Raw genomic sequence first — 22,866 nt, 5'->3', positions numbered from 1 at the left:
CCACCCCACCCTCTGCTCCACCAACGGCCTAAACGCCTCATTCATCACCATGGGAGTAGATTATGGGGATAGGAGGGGCATTGCCTCCCCAAACTGCAACCCTTTGGCAGATGTGGAATTTGGCCCTTCGTGCATGGCCTGACTGGAGCTGCCCCCTGCCCCAAAATATAGGAATCAAACTACGCCTATGTTCATCACCCCCATTCTTATCTGTGTGTTTTTCATGCTGTCCTTTTTCCATGGAATGAACTCCAAATTTCTGTTGGCCGAATCACCATTCTCTCCACATTGAAATCGCTCCTCAAAGGCCGGTTCTTCCATGAAGTCCGTAACAACTGAACTATGTTACATTTAGGAATTAAAAAACAAACACGGCTAGATCTCAATTGATATAAATCACCATTACTCCATTCAAGTCAATGGAGCTATGCTGATTCACACCAAATGCAAATCTGGGCCACAAAGTATAAATTATCCCCTCCTCTGGGGATTTCTCAGTGTGGCTCTATCTTCTATGGGCCAGATCCTCAACTGGTGTAAATTGTTTTTACTCCACTGAGATCCATGATGCTATGCTGACTTCCACCATCTGAAAATCCGGTCCACAAACCAAATTATCCCCACTTCTGTGCAACAGTACAGTCCTGAATCATAGGACTGGAAGGAACCTTGAGAGGTCCTCTAGTCCAGTCCCCTGCACTCAAGCAGGACTAAGTATTAGCTAGACCATTCCTGACGGGTGTTTGTCTAACCTGCTCTTAAAAATCTCCAATGATGGAGATTCCACAACCTCCCTAGGTGCTTAACCACCCTGACAGGAACTTTTTCCTAATGTCCAACCTAAGCCTCCCTTGCTGCAATTTAAGCCCATTGCTTCTTGCCCTGTCCTCAGAGGTTAAGAACAACAATTTTTCTCCCTCCTCCTTGTAACAATCTTTTATGTACTTGAAAACTGTTATCATGTCCCCTCTCAGTCTTCTCTTTTCCAGACTAAACAAACCCAATTTTTTCAATCTTCCCTCATACATCATGTTTCCTAGACCTTTAGTCATTTTTCTTGCTCTTCTCTGGACTCTCTCCAATTTGTCCACATCTTTCCTGAAATGTGGCGCTCAGAATTGGACACAATACTCCAGCTGAGGCCTAATCAGCGTTGAGTAGAGCGAAAGAATTACTTCTCGTGTCTTGCTTACAACTCTCCTGCTAATAAAGGGAATGTGCAAGTACTGGTACTACCGGAACGGTGTGACTGTGTTCCCTTTGTTGTGACCTCGCATGCACGGTGTGCATAAAATCATGCTGTGCAGAGGACATCGTTTTGTGACCTCGCACAGAATACGTCATTTTGTAGAGCAAAATGGCATTCTCCGCACAGCCTGACCTTGCAACAGTGCCCTGCTCTGGCTCCACTACACCTGTGCTTCTGAGAATTTCCCAGTATGTCCTATGTGTCAGATCCTCAGTTAGGACCCTGCGTTTGTACTCAAGAGGCTAGCCCCTGCTGCCATGATTTCATGACTCCTGATATTCACACTGTCTAGATCAGGGGTCTCAAACTTGCGGCCTGCGGAGTTATTTCCTGCGGCCCGCCATAGCACCCTCCGCCCCTCCCGAGCGTGCCGTGTCGCCACTCCTCTGCCTACTTCCCAGCGCTTCCCACCGCCAAACAGCTGTTTGGCGGTGCTTAGGACTTTCCAGGAGGGAGAGGGGAGGAGCAGGGACACGGCGTGCTCAGGGGAGGATGCGGAGAAGAGGCGGGGCCAGGGCAGGGATTTGGGGAAGGGGTTGGAATGGGGGCAGGGAAGAGGTGGGGCAAGGGCTGGGCCTCATGGAAGGGGCAGAGTGGGGGTGGGGCCGGGGGCAGAGGAGGAGGCTTTTGTATCTTTGTATGACAAGGTGTCAGTGATGCGGCCCTTGGGCCAATGTACTTGTCCTCATGGCCCTCATGGTGATTTGAGTTTGAGATCCCTGGTCTAGATCAAAACCAGCTTAGGTATGTCTACACAAGCTGCAGTCACACCTTTGAGCAGTATAGAAAGGACCTCAGACTCTAATCACTTTAGGGAATATAATGTCTTTATTTGCATGTAGTCTGTTAGGGCTGGTCTACACTGGGGGGCGGGGGGGTTGATGTAAGATATGCAACTTCAGCTACGGGAATAGCATAGCTGAAGTCGACGTATCTTAGATCGATTTACCTCGGGTCTTCACGGCGTGCGATCGATGGCCACGGGTCCCCCGTCGACTCCGCTACCGCCGCTCACCCTGGTGGAGTTCCGGGATCGACGGGAGCGCATTCGGGGATCGATACATTGCATCTAGACGAGACGCGATATATCGATTCCCGATAGATCGATTACTACCCGCCGATTCGGCGGGTAGTCTGGATGTACCCTTAGTACTTTTCTAATTGAGTTTCATTCTGCAAGAACCTGAGGATGATGATGGTGATTGACATTATGGGCTTTTTGTTGCCAATAGCCTGAAGCCATGAAAACAAAAATAACACTGTTCTCTCCTGCAACGGGTGCTGAACAGGTATGCGAGGGGGAACAGATGTATGCTATGTGTTTCCCTGGAGGCGCACATGTCAAAAGTAAAACGTAAGTCAAAGGGAATGGAATATAAAGCTCCATTCCCTACCTGCAACTTGACAAATGGCTGACCCGAAGTATAAATCAAATTAGTGTAGTACATGGGGCACTGAACTGGTGACAAGATTGCAAGTCTCCTTTAGAAATCATTCAGGAAGGTTCTGTTCTGTTATACAGGGACATAGCTTGGAGTAGCACCAGGGGCTCCCGGATTTAAGTGGGTGGAACCTCTGCATGTAACACTGGAGCATCAGCATCCTTGATCAAGACCTTTCCTACAACTCTGCCAGCCGCATCCTTTACTGCTAATGAAATACACCCAACCTGCTGCCAGCATAGCATGGGAGAGTGGGTGTGGTTAGAGAAAGGATGCCAACCCTTAGGGTACGTCTACACTTACCTCCGGGTCCGGCGGTAGGCAATCGATGTTCTGGGATCGATCCCGGAAGTGCTCGCCGTCGACGCCGGTACTCGAGCTCGGCGAGAGGAGTATGCGGAGTCGACAGGGGAGCCTTCTTGCCGCGTCTGGACCCACGGTAAGTTCGGACTAAGGTACTTCGAATTCAGCTACGTTATTAACGTAGCTGAATTTGCGTACCTTAGTCCGAAGTGGGGGGTTAGTGTGGACCAGGCCTTACTGTGTTTTTAGCCTCCTGTGGTCATTGCAGCCTCCTCTAATACAGCACATGTAGCTCCAGGATCAGAGCAGTGCAAAGGAGTTTTCACTGCCCTTTGCACCCCGCCTGCTGATTTGATGTATTTTGACTGCGGCTGATGATCTGTCCCTAGGGTTAGCTGAAGATGTTGCAACAGTAAAATGAGGGTGGTAACCCCTTTACACCAGGAAGCCAGATATTCCTATATCACAACTGATGCTCTCTAGGAATCTCCAGGAGCATGTCTCTATCTTCTGCTCTCCCAGCTGTGGGAGAAGACATAGTAGGCAATAGGAGCTTGGCCATCCTGATAGAAAAGGCCCCCAAAACATGCCCCCAGCAACACACCTCACATGACCTTAAAGAAGAAGCAAGAGGACAAAAGCGGATTTCATTTTCATGGTAAGATCACCAATCATATGGGATGATAGCGTCTGTGCTGTGCTTTCAGCCGAAACCTCGAAGGCATAGACAGAAGACAGCCTTGATCTGTTATCCTTCAGATAATGGGATCTTATTCACACATCTTAGTGGGCTGAGAAGATAGGAATGGTTGTGCCTTTCATTATAACACACTTTGACATGTAGATCCCTTTGAGTTAGGCGGTTTGGTGGTGAAAAGTGCACTCGGGGAAACAGAAGATGTAATTGACGTGCAGTTCTTGTCACCGTCCTGCCCTTTAATTTTAAGGGATGATCCACACGGAGTGGTTACAGGTGTGCACTATTTATAAAAGGAAATAAATAATACAAGAGTAGGGGTTTTATGTTCAACCCCTATTCACCATATGGAGCTTCCATTTAGAACCAACTCGGTTATTGCAAATCCTTGCCTTTTCCCTTCCTAGCGCTGCCCGTTGTTTTTATTACTGTATTAATCTCTTGCCACCTGCTGTTTTGACTACAGGATTGATTACATCCAGCCCCTCTGCAAGTGGCTAGTGGAAAAAGCTGCATCTCAGGAGACCTGGGTTCTGTCCCTGGCTTTGATACTGGCCTACTGGGTGACCTTGGGCAAGTCACTTTACTTCTCCGTGCCTTGGTTTCCCCATCGGATGAGTAACAACAGCTGTTGGGGAAAATGAAAGCTACTCAGCTTTGGATTTGGTCCTAGCTTATGTTCCTGGGTGTGGAGCACTATTAGGCATTCTCAGGGCTTCCCAAGCGGAACCTTTATTGTCTTTCCCTTCAGCATCAATACCAGAATGGGGGGGGGGGGGAGAGGGGGCTAATCCCGTGTTCCCTGAGGATAATGTAATTTCTCTACACCGAATCTCACCCCCTATTTTATACCTGGGCCCTGCCTGGGATGACTAGGTGCATTTAAACATGGACATCCTCCCCCCGCAAAATAGCTGAGAGTTATTTTGGTTTTAAGGGTTATGTCCGCATTGCCACATCGTTACTTTCAGTAGCTCTAAAGCCAAGGCCTACCGTGCCTCTCAAAGGCTGACATTTATGGGAGCTACTAAAACACTTCCATTCCAGGGTAGGAATGATTCCTTCCATTACAGGATTTGTACCGAGGCTTGTTAATGGTAGCTGGATGCTTTTCGAACTGTTGGGTGGCGTTTACCTGCCCCCAAGAAGAGTGGACAGGGTTCAATGTCAAAGAGCCAGAGTCCTTGAGTCTTTTCTGCTCATTCTTTTAAATCCCGTGCTCCAAAGCAGACAAAGCACAGGCAGGGTGAAGTGTTAAAGGAAAATTCCAATGCTGTCCTATCATGCAGTGTGTAGGTTGAGACATATACCCTAAGAAATGTCTCTCTGAATTTTCAACTGCTCTTTGGCTTTGGATTTTCTTGTTTTATTTCAGGGAGGCTGCCAGTCCAAAAAAAAAAAAAAAATCTATTGATTTCGGTACAAATCTGAAATAAGCTTTGGAGATTCATGGACTCCAAAAGTGAACTCTCTAGACACAATCTAGGTATATTTTCAAATGAAAGGGACAGCTTTTCTAGGCATTAATGTAATGCATTGTTGTAACCCAACTGACCCTTGTACTTCAGCGCTCATGACTGTAAGATCCCCTTGACCTGTACAAACTTGCTGCGAACAAGTGGAACTGGTTTTCGGCTACCTGGTGACAAGAGCTTTAGTAAAATAATTTGTGTTTGCCTGAGATATTAACTTTTTTCTAAAGGAGGGGGAATCTCACTTTTGTCACAAATGAGATTATTTCCCTCTTCCTTTAACAATCAGATGCATTTTTAGCAACTGCTAGGGATTTTCATCCGAGCCCTCCTCTCTTCCCTGAAATGAAATAGTTTTTGTACTGACAGCATCAACACATTCTGTGTAATCTACAGGCCCAGTGAGAACAGACCTTTAACAGGAATTTATATCCCAAGTCTAAAATGTGCACTTTATATTGGCTATTATTCCTGGATACTTGTTAAGGGATTACCATCCTAAATCTTTTCCCATAAACAAATAAAACCTTTGCATCCAAGGTTCAAGGAAAAACCTTAAATGACAATACTTGGGGGATAAGTTAAGGAGGAAGAATGAAGAATTGATGAGGTATTAACAGTTGTAATTTCCCACCTTGAATTATTGACTACATGTGACATTACAACCTTAGGGTTACAATCTATAAACAGCTTGGAAAATATGACCTTTGCATTACAATTGATCTCGAGATGCTTTGTAGCTTGTTAGAACAGCTGCCAGTGGCGTATTTTGTTGCAGATTGAGTGAATGCGAGTAACTGAAGAACTTCATGATGTATTCAGGCAAATCTCTGCAAGACCTAGGCGATCTAATGGATTGTGGGTGGTGCAGTGCAGCTACTGTTGAGATGGGGTGAAACTGGCAGAAGTTTTGGGTTGTAATTGATTTGCACTCAATTAGCTGGACTTAGTTGACTGAGCACTTTTTTTTGTTTGTTTTGTTTAAAGCAGGCCGAAACAGTGCATGTAGAAATAGCAGAAAAGCGGAAAGTTACTCCAGTTCCTCTTACAACCTTGCGGAGGTCAGCAAGGGAGGCTGATTGGCTCCTTTAGTCATGGGTGATTATGGAAAAATGAATGACCTAAATTCCAGTCCTATTATTCATGTGCTATACTAGGTCATGCCTTATGAGACAGAATAAGAATATGGAGCCAGATTCAGCCCTGGTATAACGCCATTGACTTAAATGCTTTTGCACCCGAGTACACACAAGTTCAGCTTGGCTCATTTTCTCTCAACTACTGTGGAGGGGTAATAGTAGACACAGTAGTTCTGGCATCCATACAGCTCACAAAAAACTTTCCTGATCTTATGACTGAGCCAAGTTCATACTTGATTTAACTCCATTGATGTTAATAGAGTTACACTATAGGTGGGCCTGGTCCAATATATTCATTTATCTTCAATGTGGTACATTTATATTGTTGAGTGTTAGTGTAGTAAACAGGGGGGATTGTTACAGGGACCTATTTTTAGTCCGAAGACCACGTTTATCCCTACACAGTGGAACACTCCATTGTGAGGAATAATACGTATACTTTCTCATGCACACTGAGACGTGCCTTAGAGTTCTTTAGCTTGCTGGGGAAACCAGACTGCTGAGGACTGCGGGCAAAATTCTATTTTTACCTGCGCCACGACTCCCTTGTTGCAGGTTTCATGCGCGGCACTTCCACTGAAGTCACTCATGCAATCAAGGCGGAATATGCAATAGAATTGCATGGTGGGAAGATGGATTTTTGACCTGGTCCCTTTATTGCTAAAGAGGGTGAATTGGTGACTGAAAGTCAGAACATACCTGAACCTTCTGCAGTTCATCTGCCCCTATGTGAGAGGAAGAGGAAGCATGAAATCTAGGGGTTAACACTCAGGAATCAGTCAGAATCCTGATTTTCATTCCTGGCTCTGTGTGCACAGCAAAGTCCCATAAACTCTCTGTGCCCCTTCTCTACCGTATATATAATAATACTTACCTACCTCACAGAGCTGTTCTTAGGGTTGATCAGTTATTGTTTTGAATGTGCTTTCGGGCTATGCGGATAAAAGACACTTACATTCATAAGGACCACTCTTTCCAGCTGTCCCAGTATGAAAGTCTCACTTCGAGGATGCAATTCCCTTCCCCCTTATTCTCCCCACCCCCAAAAGTCTATTACTCAAGGACATCACCCTTATCTTGGTTGTACTTGCCTCATGGCCATGCAATGCCATTCAGTAATTCTGTCAAGTGGTATCTTTGCCTTGTGACAGAGTGCTAAACAGTGATTTATTGCTTGAATACACATCGCTTTCATGAAAGCGATTTGTTTAAGCAACAGTAAAGTGCTAAATAAATTATTCATTGCATGCTAATTTTTCACTTTTATGTGCTGTAGTACGTTTCAGAATAAGCAGTCTGTGAGGCATTATATATCTCACATTAATCCGGGGTGATTTTTCACTGCTAGTCCCTTTCCCAAGGAAGGTCTTTTGCTTCAACCTTTATCCATGCAACTGGCTTTGCGATATTTTTTCCATTTCTTCTGCAGAAAGGATCGGATGAATTATGTCTGGCGCTCATGGTTGGGGGTTTGATTGCCGGCAGGGGAGATGCTGTATGTTTGGAGTTTATGGGTGCAACTAACCCCTTCAATAAATACTCTCGGTCTTACTGCAAGGCACAGCTACTAATACACCCTGCAAAGTATGATGCTCACAAACAGGGTGTACATTTTCAAAATGTTTCGTTATACCATTTTCTTTGGAGAGCTGCGTGCTGTTTTCTTTTAGCTGCTGGTGGCAAGAGGGGCAGTCTGGTTTGCTCATAATTTGGTGTTTGAATTGCTCCTCGTAGGTGTATTTTCATATGAGAATGCAGACTTTCCAATTTCACTTCAAAATTTTCTACTCGGCATATAAAATCGTCACTCCCCAGCAAAGCACAAAGACCATTGAATTGCTGTCAGGGCTGCAGTTGCATTACAGAGCAGTTAGGGGACATATCAGCTTGGCGTTTTTCTCTAATTGAACCTTTCACCCTTGCTGTGAATCCACACTAAAGCACCACCAGTAATTGTACATTGAGTTAAAGTTGTTGATTGACACAGAAATTTTGTTCAAAATGCTTTCTGGGTTCAGCCTGCTCTGATTTTAATTCAGAAATAATCCCCCAAAGGCCCATGTTGATATACAATGAAATGAATAAACAGAAGGGTATATTCTCCTCTTGATGCATATATTTAACTCTTATGCTAACAGACATTAAGCATTAAGAAAATCATAGACAGTTTGTGATAGAGTCTACCCATTGAGACTGTCTGTGAAAAGCAGCCTGCTACATTCTTCACTGCGTTCTATTGCATTAATATGCTTCAAGAAGACAGACAGGCGTCTACAATTTGTGTCTCCATCATCCCCAGATGTGACGTTCTGCCAGTGAAACGAAAGCTATTGTACCTTTACTTTGGGAATCCAAGGGTCTCTGCTTCTGGCCCTCATGGCAACTAATTTTCTGGATCCATCCTTTTAACTGCTTCTCTCATACGCATGATGATCTTTGTTAATTATTTGTAGTATGGTAGCACACAGAACTAGTGCTGGTTGGGAATTTTTCAAAAAAACTGTTTTTCGTCGGAAAATGCTGATTCATCGAAACTGAAACTTTTTGCTGGCATGTACCAAATTCACCAAACTTTTAGTCAAGAGGTTTCTCGGGTCCAAGATGGAATTTCTGGTCAGAACCAGAGAGAGAGCATGACACAAATAATCTGGTGGTTAGGGCACTCAGTGAGGATGTGGATGACCTAAATTCAAATCTCAGTTCTGCCTAATTCAAACCAGGAACTTGAACCTGGGGCTCCTACATCCTAAGTGAGGGCCCGAGTAACTCGGCTATTGGCTATTCTAGCGTCATCCTCTGTTTATTTGTTTTTCATTTAAAAAACGTCAAAAGCTCTGATTTGTCCTGCTGCAGAACGGAAAGGGAAAATATGTGGAATCGCAAAAATTTCACAGGACAAGAAAGCGGTTTTCCACTCAGCTGTACATAGAAGCCCCACCCAAGCTTGGGGTCCCTTTGTGCTAAGCATTGTATATACATCCATTAATAGAAGTATTGTCATATGGAGCTCCGGTGCAGAGAGATGGAGACTCACCCAAAGAAGGCTGTGGCAGAGCCAAGAATTAAACTCAGGTTTTCTGAATCAGTCCAGTGCTTTAACCACACAGCCATCCTCCTTCTCTTTGGGTAGGTGTACACTTTGAGCTGGGTATGTAATTCCCAGCTCGAGGAGATATTACGTGCTGTATCTACAATCAAGCTAGCATGCTAAAAACAGCAGGGGAGGGGCTAGCCGCTCCAAATACGTACCTTTCGGAGATGCTGGGAACATACTCAGGTAGCTAGCTCCTCCCACCGCTGGCACTGGCTACATTCTATTTTCAGTACACAGGCTCTATCACAACTAGTGCAAATAAATGTGTCTTTGAGCTGAGAATTACATACCCAGCTTGAAGTGTATGCATACCCAAAGAGAAGAAGGATGCTCTTGTGGTTAAAGTGCTGCATTGACTGCTGTTCTTTCTCTCTCTTCTCCTGGTGGGTGATGTTTCTGTTAAGGGATAGAAGGCCTGATGAGTAGTTCTAAATGTGTGTGTGTGGGGGGGGGGGGGGGGAATCAGATGGAAGGATCTTTAAAAAGACCACAGTGCCTGCTTTAGGTGTTTGTACAGCATCTACCACCGTGGGTTCCTGATCCTGGCTTTCTGACTGTTCTAAAAATATTAAATAAGAATATTGTGTTGGATGAAGTTTGCACCATTTGCCCCAAATGCTGAGTTCTTTGGGTTATGTCTTTTTTGCTATTGATTAGCAGAATATGAAATTCTCGGTTGAATTAGTTATTCAGAATCATTTGTGAATTTCTTTGAAAATCCCTGTGTCAATAGACTGCCAAAACAGCTCATTGAGAATGTTTTCTTTTTCAAACTTCAAAACACATGCTGTGGGGGGGGGAGTTACATAAGTCAGGTGGTATTGTTTCGGTTCTCTGATTGGATGACATACGCAACTAACTATACAGCCCATACTGAGAATTTTGGCTATTAAAATGCAATGTATGAAAACTTCGTCATTCAGAAAGCTGCATGATCATAGATGACCAGCATGCTTTTGAAAACTTATTTTCAAACTAGCTTTCAATGGTGTATTTGAGTTTTGGCATATTTTATTGCTGAGAGTGGCACAGAATTGGTCCCCATAGTTTACTATGGGATTCACAGGACAGTGAACAGCCAGAAACACATGTGCAGGTCAGCTATGTTGATTTTGGCTTCCCCCTGGTGGAATATATTGCATACCTGGTCATGATAGTATGGTCAATACTAACTAGACCAGCGTTTTTCAAACTTTGGGTCACGACCCAGTACTGGGTCACGGCATATAAGGCACTGGATCGCTCTGGTCAGCACCGCCGACTGGGACGTTAAAAGTCCCGTCAGCGGCACTGTCCAGCTAAGGCAGGCTAGTTCCTACTTGTTCTGACACTGTGCTGCGCTCTGGAAGTGGCCAATAGCGGGTCCAGCTTCTAGGCGGGGGGCCACAGGGATCCTCCCAGCACCGGCTCCGCACTCCCATTGGCCAGGAAACGGCCAATGGGACCTGGGGAGGCGGTGCCTGCAGGCAAGAGTCATGCGAAGCTGCTTGCGCACCTCCGCCTAGGAGCTGGACCTGCTGCTGGCTGCTTCCGGGGCGCAACGCGGTCCATGGTGCCAAGACAGGTGGGAAGCATCCCTCTGCACCCCCGCTGCACTGCTGATTGAGAGCTGCTGGAGGTAAGTCAGTGCCCCCAAACCTGGAATCCCTTCCTGCACCCCAAACTCCGACTCCCCGGACCCAACCCAGAACCTGCACTGCCAGCCCAGAGCCCTGACCCCCTCCCGCATCCCAACCCCCTGTCCCAGCCCTGAGCCCCCCCAAACCCTGAACCCCTCATTCCTGGCCCCACCCCAACCCTCTGCGCCAGTCCTGAGCTCCTCCCACACCCCAAACCCCTCATCCGCAGCTCCATTGGGTCATGGGCATCAACAGCAGGGACAGAATCTGGGTCTCCTGGATCCCACTCCCCTATCCACTAGAGTGCAGTTTAAATACTAGCATAAAAGAGGGCTGAACCATTTTTAACTCCATGGTCACTTCTGGTGCAGCTGGACCCACTGCTTAAGCAGGTACAGACTGTATTAGTGTATAGAAGGCTGATAAGTTTAAGGAAAAGTTTCTGTTTATACCTTCCCAAATAGGGGGCCTGTTGTGCCTTTTGGAGTCAACATTTGGATCCTGTAGGGTGCCTCTTCCTGACACAGTTTTAGGTCAGTCTAGTCACAATACTTTGTAACAGCCAATCCCCTGGAAGTTATAATAGACTTTTTTATTTGATTGGTTTCTTCTGTTTGAAGAAGCCTTCCCACCACAGAGCTATAAAAGTTGCTATAAAATCCTGTTGTGCTGTATAAGTGGAAGACATTTGCAGTCAGGAGCTGAGGGATTGGTGAGAATATAGATCAGGGGTAGGCAACCTATGGCATGCATGCGGAAGGCGGCATGCGAGCTGATTTTCAGTGGCACTCACACTGCCTGGGTCCTGGCCACCGGTCTGGGGGGCTCTGCATTTTAATTTCATTTTCAATGAAGCTTCTTAAACATTTTAAAAACCTTATTTACTTTACATACAACAATAGTTTAGTTATATATTATAGACTTCTAGAAAGAGACCTTCTAAAAATGTTAAAATGCATGACTGGCATGCGAAACCTTAAATTAGAGTGAATAAATGAAGACTCGGCACACCACTTCTGAAAGGTTGCTGACCCCTGATATAGATGATCAAATGTCTCCAACTGGAGGGAACTCTTTGTCGAAATAAGGTTAAGTTTGAGGATACAGGGGCTTTTTTGCACAGTGGGTCCTTAGTAGTGGGGATATAGAGTAGGTTTACAGTTATGGTGGCATCTGGAGTACAGACACTGCATACCCAGCTACCACATGTATAAATATCCGTGTAGACTGTGAGGCACTGCTTAGGTGAGTAAAATAGAGAGACAGCAGAATTCTAGGATATATACTCTGCATGCCTCTCTACACAACCATGCAATGCCTCCCGTCTACACTGCTATTGTTAGCAATGTAGTGTCCTACTTCCTCCCCACGGCTGGAGCCTTTCCCTGCTGCAGCGAAAGGCTCCAGCCATGGGCAAAAGCTCCGGCCGGGGAGAGACAGCGGGAAAAGGCTCTGGCAACTCCCGGCTGGCTCCCCGCTGCCAGAACATTTCACTGCCGCATGTAGCTATGCACTGCAGTGTGTAGCTACAGATACCCTACATGCTGCCACAATTTTAGACAAGGCCTTAGACGTGGCTTAAGTGTTTCCTTTTCTCATCCCTGCCATGCAGGACATGTCTTTACTGCAAAGTTTACCAGGGCTTTAGCCCAACTGCCCCCTACCATCCACACAGAAAACCTCTGACCTGGGTTTGTGGGTGCTTTAAGCCCTGGCTAGCCTGCCTGGCTGGGAGTACAGGTGAGACCCAAGGGACTGCTTTCACTGGCCCGAAATCCACTTGTGCATTGAGGATGCAGGCTAAATCACTTGAGGACTGATAGTCCTGCAATTTATTCCCACAATTCCCCCTAAAGGTCAGACAAGTGCTTTCTTGCAGTTGAAAAAGCTGACTGGGAAAGTGTCCAAGAGCATCTCAGTTCAAAGAAGCATGGGATACGCCCCCAGCCACACCAGGTGAGGGCAGAAACAATGAGGGGACAGTAACGTGTGTAAGGCTTTGCCCTGGGGGGGGGGCACGCCCACATCCGGGATAGGCTAACTCTTGTGCTTCGACCCAAGTGCCGATCACTCCAGTTCACTATGCAGTGAAGATGTAACTATAATTGTGAAAGGCTAAAAAATAGCCTGCAGAAGAACACCCTGTGGCTTGGAAAAACAAAAGCACCTTTGGACTCGTCTTCACGGCATCGGATAGCTCAAGTTGCTCCACTCGACCTAGCCTAGCTTGAATGAGAGCAACTGCACAACCACCACTGGAGCTGCACAGTGGGGTTGGACTGGGAGAGAGGGAGGGATAGCTCAGTGGTTTGAGCATTGGCCTGCTAAACCCAGGGTTGTGAGTTCAATCCTTGAGGGGGCCACTTAGGGAACTGGGGGTTTATTTAAAAAAAAACAAAAAAAAAAACGAACACTGGGGATTTGTCCTGCTGTGAGTAGGGGGTTGGACTAGATGATCTCCTGAGGTCCCTTCCAACCCTGTTATTCTATGATTCGCCTCTGGTGAGTTGTGCTAACCAGAGCTGGTAACTAGCAGTACTCAAGCTTCAACTCACTCCCCTGGCGTTCACCTTAAATGTGCTAGCTAGATTGAGTTTGAAGCACCACTTCACTTGAACTGGAGATTTGTGTGTGTGGAAGGGAGCTGGGTTAGGGGCAACTCTTAAGTTACACCTTGAGCTAAAGACAAAAGCCCTTCATCAGCTACCGGGGTGATAGGTGGCCATGTTAGAACCTCAACAAATTAATTTGCAGCAGAACAGTATAAACCAAGGTTTATGCTAGGCACAAATGTGACAGGAAGAGGCTGCCAATCTCTTGTCCATTTGGATTTTAAGTAATTCAGGGCAGGCCTTGTGACGTTTTTTGTCTATATCCAGGTTTTTAAGGACAGTTAAGCTTGTACCTATTCAATAAGCAACACAAGCCCACAGACATTTTAAATCTTTCACGTTACTCCCTCTCTCTCCCATCTCCATAGTGCAATGCAGAGCCAGAAAGTGCACTGCTGCGGATGAGGCTCAAATCCCAGTACAGGTCATAGTGCCTTGGGATGCTGTCTTGTTACCATGGCAATCTCCCATGCCCAGGAGTCACTGTATGAGGGCGTTGCCGTGGTAGACACGGCTTGGTGAGGCTGCGGCAGAGTTGCAATAGCTATGGCCGGTTCTGACAGCGGGCCTGGAGGGGGCTCCTTCTCAGCACTCACACAGCGGCACAGCCAAGGGGCCAAAGACACCAGCATGCAAGGCGTGGGGGAGCCTGCAGTCTTCCTGGCCCAGTGGAACAGAGACCCCTGGCCAGGATTGCAAGGAGGAGGACAAGCCCCCGGCTGCGGGATAGGCTCCCCTGCAAGAGCCGCTACGCCATGCTTGACCGGACCGGCTTCCCCAGGCTGGCGATTTAAAGGGTCTGGGGCTCCCTGCAGCGGTCGCAGCCCAGGGCCCTTTAAATTGCCTCCCGAGCCCCGCTGCTGGAGCCCTGGGGTAGCAGCGGCAGGGCTCAGGCGATGATTTAAAGGGCCCGGGGCTCCAGCCACTGCGGGGAGCCCTGGGCCCTTTAAATCACCGCCGGAGCCCTGCCGCTCCTACCCCGGGGCTCTGGCAGCAGGGCTTGGGCGGCGCTTTAAAGGGCACGGGGGCTCCTGCTGCTGCAGGGAACCCTGGCCCTTTAAATCCTCACAGGAGCCCTGCCGCCGCTACCCTGGGCCCTTTAAATTGCTGCCTGAGCCCGGCTGCCGGAGCCCTGGGGTAGTGGCGACAGGGCTCCGTTGGTGATTTAAAGGGCCCGGAGCTCCGCTGTGGTAGCGGTGGCCAGAGCCCCGGGCCCTTTAAATCACCCCTGAGCCCCGGGGCTCCCAGCCGCCTCTGCAGCTGGTAGCCCCAGGGGTGATTTAAAGGCCCCGGGGCTCCCAGCCCCAGGGGTGATTTGAGGCCACGCCTCTTCCGGTTGAGGCCACACCCCTGCTCAGGACTCCGGCGTACCTGCAAGTCCTTTAACTTACTTTCACCCCGCCCACGGCTGAACGTTTCCGGCCCAGGTATGCTTCCTACACTCCTGACTGGTGAGGGAAGCTGTGACAGCAGAGCTGCACAGGGAAACTTGCACTGCCGCAGGGCCAGTGACACTGGATACCTGCAGTCACAAGGTGCAAGGGGAAGCTGTGGCCCTGGCAGGGCAAAGCAGAGTCTCTCCCCCACACCTCCCCTGGCCAAGACTGCAAGGAGATGGACATATACTGGAATTTGAGACTTTGTGATAGGTCCATCACTTCTCAAAAAAGTCATTAGCCACCACTGCCAGCCACTGTTATTTGGGTGAGTAGATTTAGGCCAAGATTTTCCAAAGTTATTAGTGATTTTGTGCTCCCAAACCGGGGACAATTTAAAGGCCTGATTTTCAGAAAGTGCTGAGCGCTCAGCCTCTGAAAATCAGGCCCTTTTAAGGTGTATGTCTGGTTGAGGACCCAAAATCCAAGGTGTCCAACACAACTGGGCTCTTTAGAAAGTGGTGGCAATTCACTCTAGGCTCCCAAGTTTGAAAAATGTAGAGTTGGTTGAAATGTTGTTCATGAAAACGCTCTGGGTTGTGAGGCTCGATGGCTTTTCAACCAAAATGGAAGTTTTCTAACTGAGCTGCTTGCTGCCCTGTCATTTGAGGACCAGATGCGCTGTAGGCCATCACCTGTGTTTGGGCCTCAAAAACATCACCCATCGCATCCTGTGCCACTTCCCTTAAACAGGGAAAGATGAGGGACCCGTTTCGAAACCACCTTACTTCAGGGGCATGAAAGCAAAGCTGTAACTTTGGCTGTAATAGCAGAGTTTCTATCCCTGAAAAGAACGTTTCACTTTTCATCTCAGTTTTTAAAAGAGCTCACAGGCATAAAACCAGATTTTCAGCTCCTGTGTGTGTATGTTGCGCGCACCACTATTTTGGCTGTTGTTTTCTTCTTGCCCTTGTTAGTTTGTGTTGATTGGTAAATGTGGGGAGCGGGAAAGAGGAAAAAAACAAACAAATGTGAAGGGTGAGACATTCTGTTTCATTTCATTACAGCGTTTCATCACAGCCCATATTCTGACATTTAGAACAACATAATATGCATGTCTCTGATCATTAGGTTCCTCTAAGCTATCTGGCGACAGCCCGGGAAAACAAAGCAAAAAACCAACCACTGCAACAACAAAACCCACCATGATATCAAACACAAACTAACCTTTTGCAGTCTGAATAACAAAGAAATGAAAAGGAGAAATAATACTTTTTAAAAAAGATGGTCTTGCACAGGTTATTGAAATAACAGTTTAACAAAAAGTGCATATGGGAATTTGGCATAAATAAGCAATTTTGCTGCCCAACCGTGACTTGTTCATGTTGCCTGTGTGTCTTGGTTTGGAGTAACCCTATTGCGGCTGCTTGAGGTAAAGTGAATGGAAAAGAGAGACTGTTGTGGAGATGTTCTCTGATGAAACCTAAGGGACATGTTATATGTGCAGCATCCTGTGCAGAAGTGTGTTGAAGTCAGAATCCCTACACCAGGAGATGGCAGAAAAAGTAGTTTTGTGGTCAAGGCTCTGGACTGGGAATTTGGAACGCTGGCCTCTCTTCTTGGCTCTGCTACTGACTCACTGTGTGACCTTGGATAAGTCCTTTAATCTCTCCTCTACTATGATGGCAGGGGGTTGTCTATATGATTCTAGAATAAAATGCGATTGACTATTATAAGGTGACCAGATACCACAGTGATGGGCATAGACTAAGAACCTAGATAGACATCACCAAGTAATGAAATAACAAAAATGCCTTCTATTTATATGGTGTCCCTTCCCAAGAAGGATCTGAAAGTGCTCTCCTCATAGTGATCCAGATGTGAAAGTGTTTCACAGATAACTAGGCTTGGAGGGATTAGACTTTTATCGGTAAATATTGGTAAACATTGATTTCACCGTACACCCACAAACTGAAAAAAATAATTCCATATATAACATTAGACATTTACATACAGGCAAAGTCAGAAAAATTCTGCTTGAGAACTTATTAGAGTTTGATTTAAGGATATTTACTTTGTATATTTTGACATGTGATGTAGACAATTTGTGTTTTAATTATTGTAAAGCTTTAACTTTTTGAATCTGAATGTCTACTATAATTAAATAATTGTCTGACCCTCCCAATTTCCTGTGACTGTGGATATTTAAACAGATGAAAATGTAAAAAAAAAAGCATGCAATCATGGGTTTTAAACAGTTGTGAACATTTAAATTGCTAAAAATTGAAAAAAAAAGTTTTAAAATAAACATTATTAGCTGTTGAAATTATTAGGAAAAAAAATTAATTCTGCCAAGCCTGCAAATAACAGATCCTGCTGTCATTGAAATCAGTGGATACATTCCCATTGACATAGATGGGAGTAGGACAAAGAATTTATATAATTTGCATTGAGATTACCATCCACCACTGGGAGCCATCGTGTGCCAGCACAATATTATTAAGGAGCAAAGAACCACTTCCCTAAATGGGATTGTACTCCCTTGAGCTTTGCATCAGATTTGTAGAATGCAGAGCAATTCCTAGAACAGGTTTGAAAAAATTTGACACAACAGTTTGTCATCAGCAAATGCAGTTCTGTTGAAATTGAAATACTTTGTGAAATGGTGTCAGTTTCGCTGAAATTTTGTTTTGGAGGGAACAAGGGTTACAGCAAAGCAGAAACTTCTTGATGTCATGTCTAGCAAAGTTATGAATTTAAGCTCCCAGGCTCGTCTTTTTAAAGTGCTATGTAGGTTTCCTTTGAGGATGAGGACTGATAGGTTAGATATAGAGTGATGGCTTTGTGAAAAGTGCTCACCCACAGGCAATAGTTTTTTTTGTCTTTGATCATTTTCCTGTGAGTTCATTTGAGAGTGTGGTGATGGTCTGGTTTCACCCACGTAGTTGTTGTTAGGGCATTTAGTGCACTGGATGAGGTACACCATGTGCTGTGATCTTCAGAGGTGTGCTGTGGGCCACAGCACTCTTACTGAAGGAATATTGGAACTCATAGAAACCATCCTCAATCATTTGCCACACAAAGGGCCCGCTTCCCCCAGGACACAACCGACTTCCTCCACAAACTTCTCAACATTAAAACACCATCCTTGCCACCATGTATGTCACTTCCCTATACAGTACATCCCTCACAATGATGGCATAGCTGCCTGCCACAAATATTTACATGGCAATGGATGGCCCTCAGATATCCACCCCAAACACATTGCCAAACTCATCCATTTCAGCCTCACCCATAACAATTTTACATTCAACGACAAATACTTTGTCCAAACGATGGGAACAGCCCTGGGATGGCTTCCCAATATGCCAGCCTCTTCATGGGCCATCTTAAAGAAGAATTTCTGGACAAATGCACCACGAAGCCAGTGATATACCTGTGATACATCGATGATATTTTGATCCTCTGGACAGATGACTTAACCTCCCTCATAGATTTCCACCACAACTTCAACAGCCATCATCCATCCATCAGACTTTCTCTAGAACGCTCCCACACTAGCATCAGTTCCCTGGACACCATGATCAGCTTCAACAACGGAACCCTACAGACAACTATGTACAAGAAACCCACTGATCACTTACCTTCATAGATCCAGTAACCGCCCCAAACACATCAAGAAATCTGTTATCTACAGCTAGGCACACAGATACCACAGAATATGCTCTGAGTAGAAAGTCCAGGATATACACCTTAACACATTCAAAACAGCTTTCACCAAACAAGGACACTCCACCAGACAAGTCGATCGTATCATGGAACAGGCTGCCCCAAATACCCTGAGAGAACTTGCTTCACTACAGAAATAAAATGTCCTCCAACCACACGCTCCTAGTTCTCATCTGCCACTCCACACTGGAACCCATGGGGGGTAACATCAAACAACTACAACCCATACTCAATGGAGACTTGATTCTGAAAGAAATCATTCCTGAACCCCTTCTTCTGGCCTTCAAACAACCCTCCCCTCCCCCAGTCTCTCCAAGCTCATCATCAGAAGCAAGCTCCACACGGACCAGGACACACCAACTCAAAGAGGCACTGGATGCTTCCAGATCAACAAAAGCAAAACCTGGCACACATGTCTCCACTGTAACAATGATCAACACCGACCGCAACACACCTTTCAAGATCCAGGGGTCCTACATGTGGCGTACCTCTTCCAATGCACTAAATGCCCCAATATCAACTAAACAGGTGAAACTAGAAAGTCACTCAAAATGGACTCTCACAGGACAAAGATGAAAAAGACAAAAACATCACATCACCTGTGGGTGAACACTTTTCATTAAGCGATTGTCTACACTTGCAGCTGTGCTGCTGTAGCACTTAATGAAGGGGCTACCTACGCCAACAGGAGAGCTTCTCCTGTCAGCATGGGTACTGCACCTCTCTGAGAGGCGCTAGCCTTTTCAACAGGACAAGCCCTCCCGTCGAGACGGTCAACACTGGGGGTTAGGTCAGTATAACTACGTTGCTCAGGTGTGGATTTTTCACACCCCTGAGCGACGTGGTGATATCGACATAAGTTGGTAGTGCAGACCAAGCCAAACTCGGACCTTTTCGGTTTTCAGCAACTGAAACCCGCAACTCTTAATCCAGACCCCTCCCCCGCCAAATCAGTGGGTTTTTTGCTTTGTTTTGGGGGGCAGGGGTGGGGGGATTGACAAAAACCCGAAAACTTTTGAAGAAAAAGTGTTGATGAAAACAAAATCTTTTATTCATGTTTAATCAAAATGTTTCGCAGGAGCAAAACCCATTTCCTGAGCAGCTTTAACTAGATATCGTCTCAGGCCTGGCCGTTGCCCCATAGTCCTCCACCAATTTTTTGCGCTTTTACAATCATGTTTACATATTGTTGTTTAAGTGTCTTTTCTCTCCACTATTGCTGTATGAAAGGCTCACAAAAGCAACTGACTAAGACCAGCAAATACATACACACATACAAGTACATACAAGTAATATTGACAGTCTCATGGGAATTTGAGAATCCAATGACTTATTTAGATGTCTAAATTCAGCTTTAGATGTATGAAGGTATGATTAGGTTGCCTGACAGAGGTTTTTGATCCCTAAGAAAAATGTTGGAAGGGATCCAAAACCTCCATGCTTTGGAATTTAAGCCACTCTCTACTTTTTAGGGGTTCGAATGAGGCCTTCATGGGGGACAGAGTAGCCCACATTGGCCTTCTTCAGGGTTCTTGCATCTTCTTCTGGTACTGACCACCATGAAAGACAAGATTCTGGCCCAGAAGGACCTCTGCTCCATTACAGGCTGGTTGTTCTCATGCTCAGGAATCCCAGTGGGAGGCAATCACTCTTTCTGCCACATACTGCAGATCTCCTCCTGTATCTGAAATTATTGTGTCTGGTGTATTTTGTCACCCGCTTTGCCTCCTGGGGGAAGAACGCACCGTATAATGGTACAGCAGCGTTGAACAGGGAAAGGTCTGCTCAGTTCAACATACAGCATCTGCAAGCACTTCCCATGTCAGTTTAGACAAACGCTTTAACAATTCATTCAATTATGTTAAGCACCCATTAAAGGAATCCTAAACCCTCCCTTGGGTCATTTCAGTTCTAAGAGATTGTAATTGTTTCAGACTAACCATGATTTCTTCTTTTGCCTCCAGGTGATTCTAATTCTGACAAAGCTGTATGACTACAACCTGGGGAGCATCACCGAGAGCTCGCTTTGGAGGTACGTAGATAAATTGAGCTAATAATTACTGTCTTACTTAAACATGAACAGTCCGGTACAGTTCTTTTATTGAATTTAATTGGATTTTTTACATGCTGGAAGGTTCACGGCTAAGCTCTCTCTCTCTTTCTCTCTTTTAGTCCTTTGTTCTCTCATTCTTGGGGATGATGGGACTGAGGTCTGATTGTCTTGTTCAGCTCGCTAGATAATACATTTCATGTAACTGTCACTTAGGGGTTTTTTTGTTTTTTTGTTTTTACACACAATCCTGTTCAGAATTAATAAACCAATTGATTGAAACCCAACCAACAACCCCCCTGTTTTGATCTGTAACACTTGATTTCAGTTTGCAATGACAAGAGCGCCATCGCACAACGCTGCCCCAGTGATCCTAGAGTAGAACCACAGTTACGGACACCTCCGGAATGGAGGTTGTTCGTCACTCTGAAATGTTCGTAACTCTGAACAAAACGCCATGGTGGTTCTTTCAAAAGTTTACAACTGAACATTGACTTAATACAGCTTTGAAACCTTACTATGCATAGAAAAATGCTGCTTTTAACCGTCTTAATTTAAACGAAACAAGCACAGAAACCGTTTCCTTACTTTGTCAAATCTTTTTTTTAAACTTTCCCTTTATTTATTTTTTTAGTCGTTTACGTTTAACACAGTGCTGTACTGTATTTGCTGTGTGTGTGTGTGTGTGTGTGTGTGTGTGTGTGTTTCTGCTGCTGCCTGATTGCATACTTCTGGTTCCAAATGAGGTGTGTGGTTGACTGGTCAATTCATAACTCTGGTGTTCATAACTCTGAGGTTCTATTGTAACTCATGTGTAGGGCCTGTAGGGGTGCTCGTGTGTTTGAGGACTGTTCAAGTGAATAGTAAGGGTTTCCTGGCCCACATCCATTGTTATTAGGACTGGGTGACTGATCACCACTTCACATTTCCATGTTTCCTTCTCTTGTAGAGGTTTATGAATAGGCCAGGCACATTAGGCACATTGAAATGAAGTTGTCTGCCGACACTTACTGCTTGACTGTGAGTGTCATCTAGTGGTTAGATTAGATGGCCTGTTAGTCAAGACTCCTGGGTTCCCAGTTCTCTGGTTGTATGATAGTAACTCTTGCTGAGGTCAACAGAAGCTGCTCATATGCTGAGAGGGAAAAGAAAAGCAGTGAGCCCCTGAATTGTTTCCCAGATTTGTTACTGAGATGCTCTGTGTGCATGAGCAAGCTGCTGTTGCCTCGGTTTACCCTTTTAGTAGACGGGCATAGGGATATTTATTTACCTCATGGGAGTGTAGTCTTTTGGGAGGGTTAATTAATTAAGGGCATATGCTACCTTATTTCCTCCTGCTGAATTCTTATTGGCAGTCAGTGAGTTTTATGCAATGATCACAGCTAAAGTCCTCTCTAGGGCTCCTGAGGCACGTGCTTAACGTGAAGCTCATGAGCGATCCTGCTGTCTCTATTGTCGTCGTTACTCTCACATGCACATCGAGCACCTGCGTCAGATTTTTCAGCCTCTGAGCTATCTGGGAATGTTTCCCATTGACTTCGATGGGCTTCGGCTTGAACCTTGAGTTTGTCAATTGCTTCGAGAGCCTCAGAGGAAGAATGTTCATATGAGTGTTAAGTATGTTTTGTTGCTATTTTCTTTCCCCTGCTTTCCTGGTGAAATCTGTTTTTTCTGCTTCACCAGAGGCCATGAGTGAGGATCCTTGTGACGGTCCCATTGGAGGTTTCCCATTTTCGGTGTAACAGGGGAGAAAATGATGGAAGGGCACTTGTTATTTAAAGCACCTGATACACTTGTATAAAAAAATCAAGGAAAATAGAAATAAGAGGGAGGAAAAAATTATCCTTCATTTCTCTGATTTGTTTTATTTCTTGAGAGCTGATGTTGGCCCATAAAAGAACACACTATCCCTGGTTTACTTTGCTCTCGCACATGGTTGACTGTTTCCAAAAGATAGAAGAGGAAAAGCACGTCTTTCTGTATCTACACACGACCTAGGAAAAGTGTCTTCTCTGTGATACATGGCATACATATAACATATTAAGGGTACATTAATAAAGGGCTGGAAAATGATTAGCAATTGT

The 22,866-nt window shown here is 45.5% G+C and overlaps 1 protein-coding gene across 1 annotated transcript in view; it reads left to right on the top strand.

Annotated features, from left to right (window-relative positions):
• SORCS1 (sortilin related VPS10 domain containing receptor 1) overlaps positions 1–22,866 on the top strand; it is a 410,485-nt gene that overhangs the window by 105,583 nt on the left and 282,036 nt on the right. The window contains exon 3 of the mRNA XM_026651051.1: positions 20,697–20,764. Within this exon, the coding sequence (XP_026506836.1) occupies positions 20,697–20,764 (68 nt within the window). The remainder of the gene's footprint in view (positions 1–20,696; positions 20,765–22,866) is intronic.

The sequence above is a fragment of the Terrapene carolina genome, unplaced genomic scaffold, assembly GCF_002925995.2.
Source record: "Terrapene carolina triunguis isolate 2854851 unplaced genomic scaffold, T_m_triunguis-2.0 Scaffold95, whole genome shotgun sequence".
Lineage (NCBI taxonomy): Eukaryota > Metazoa > Chordata > Testudines > Emydidae > Terrapene > Terrapene triunguis.
This window is presented reverse-complemented; position numbering and strand designations above follow the sequence as displayed.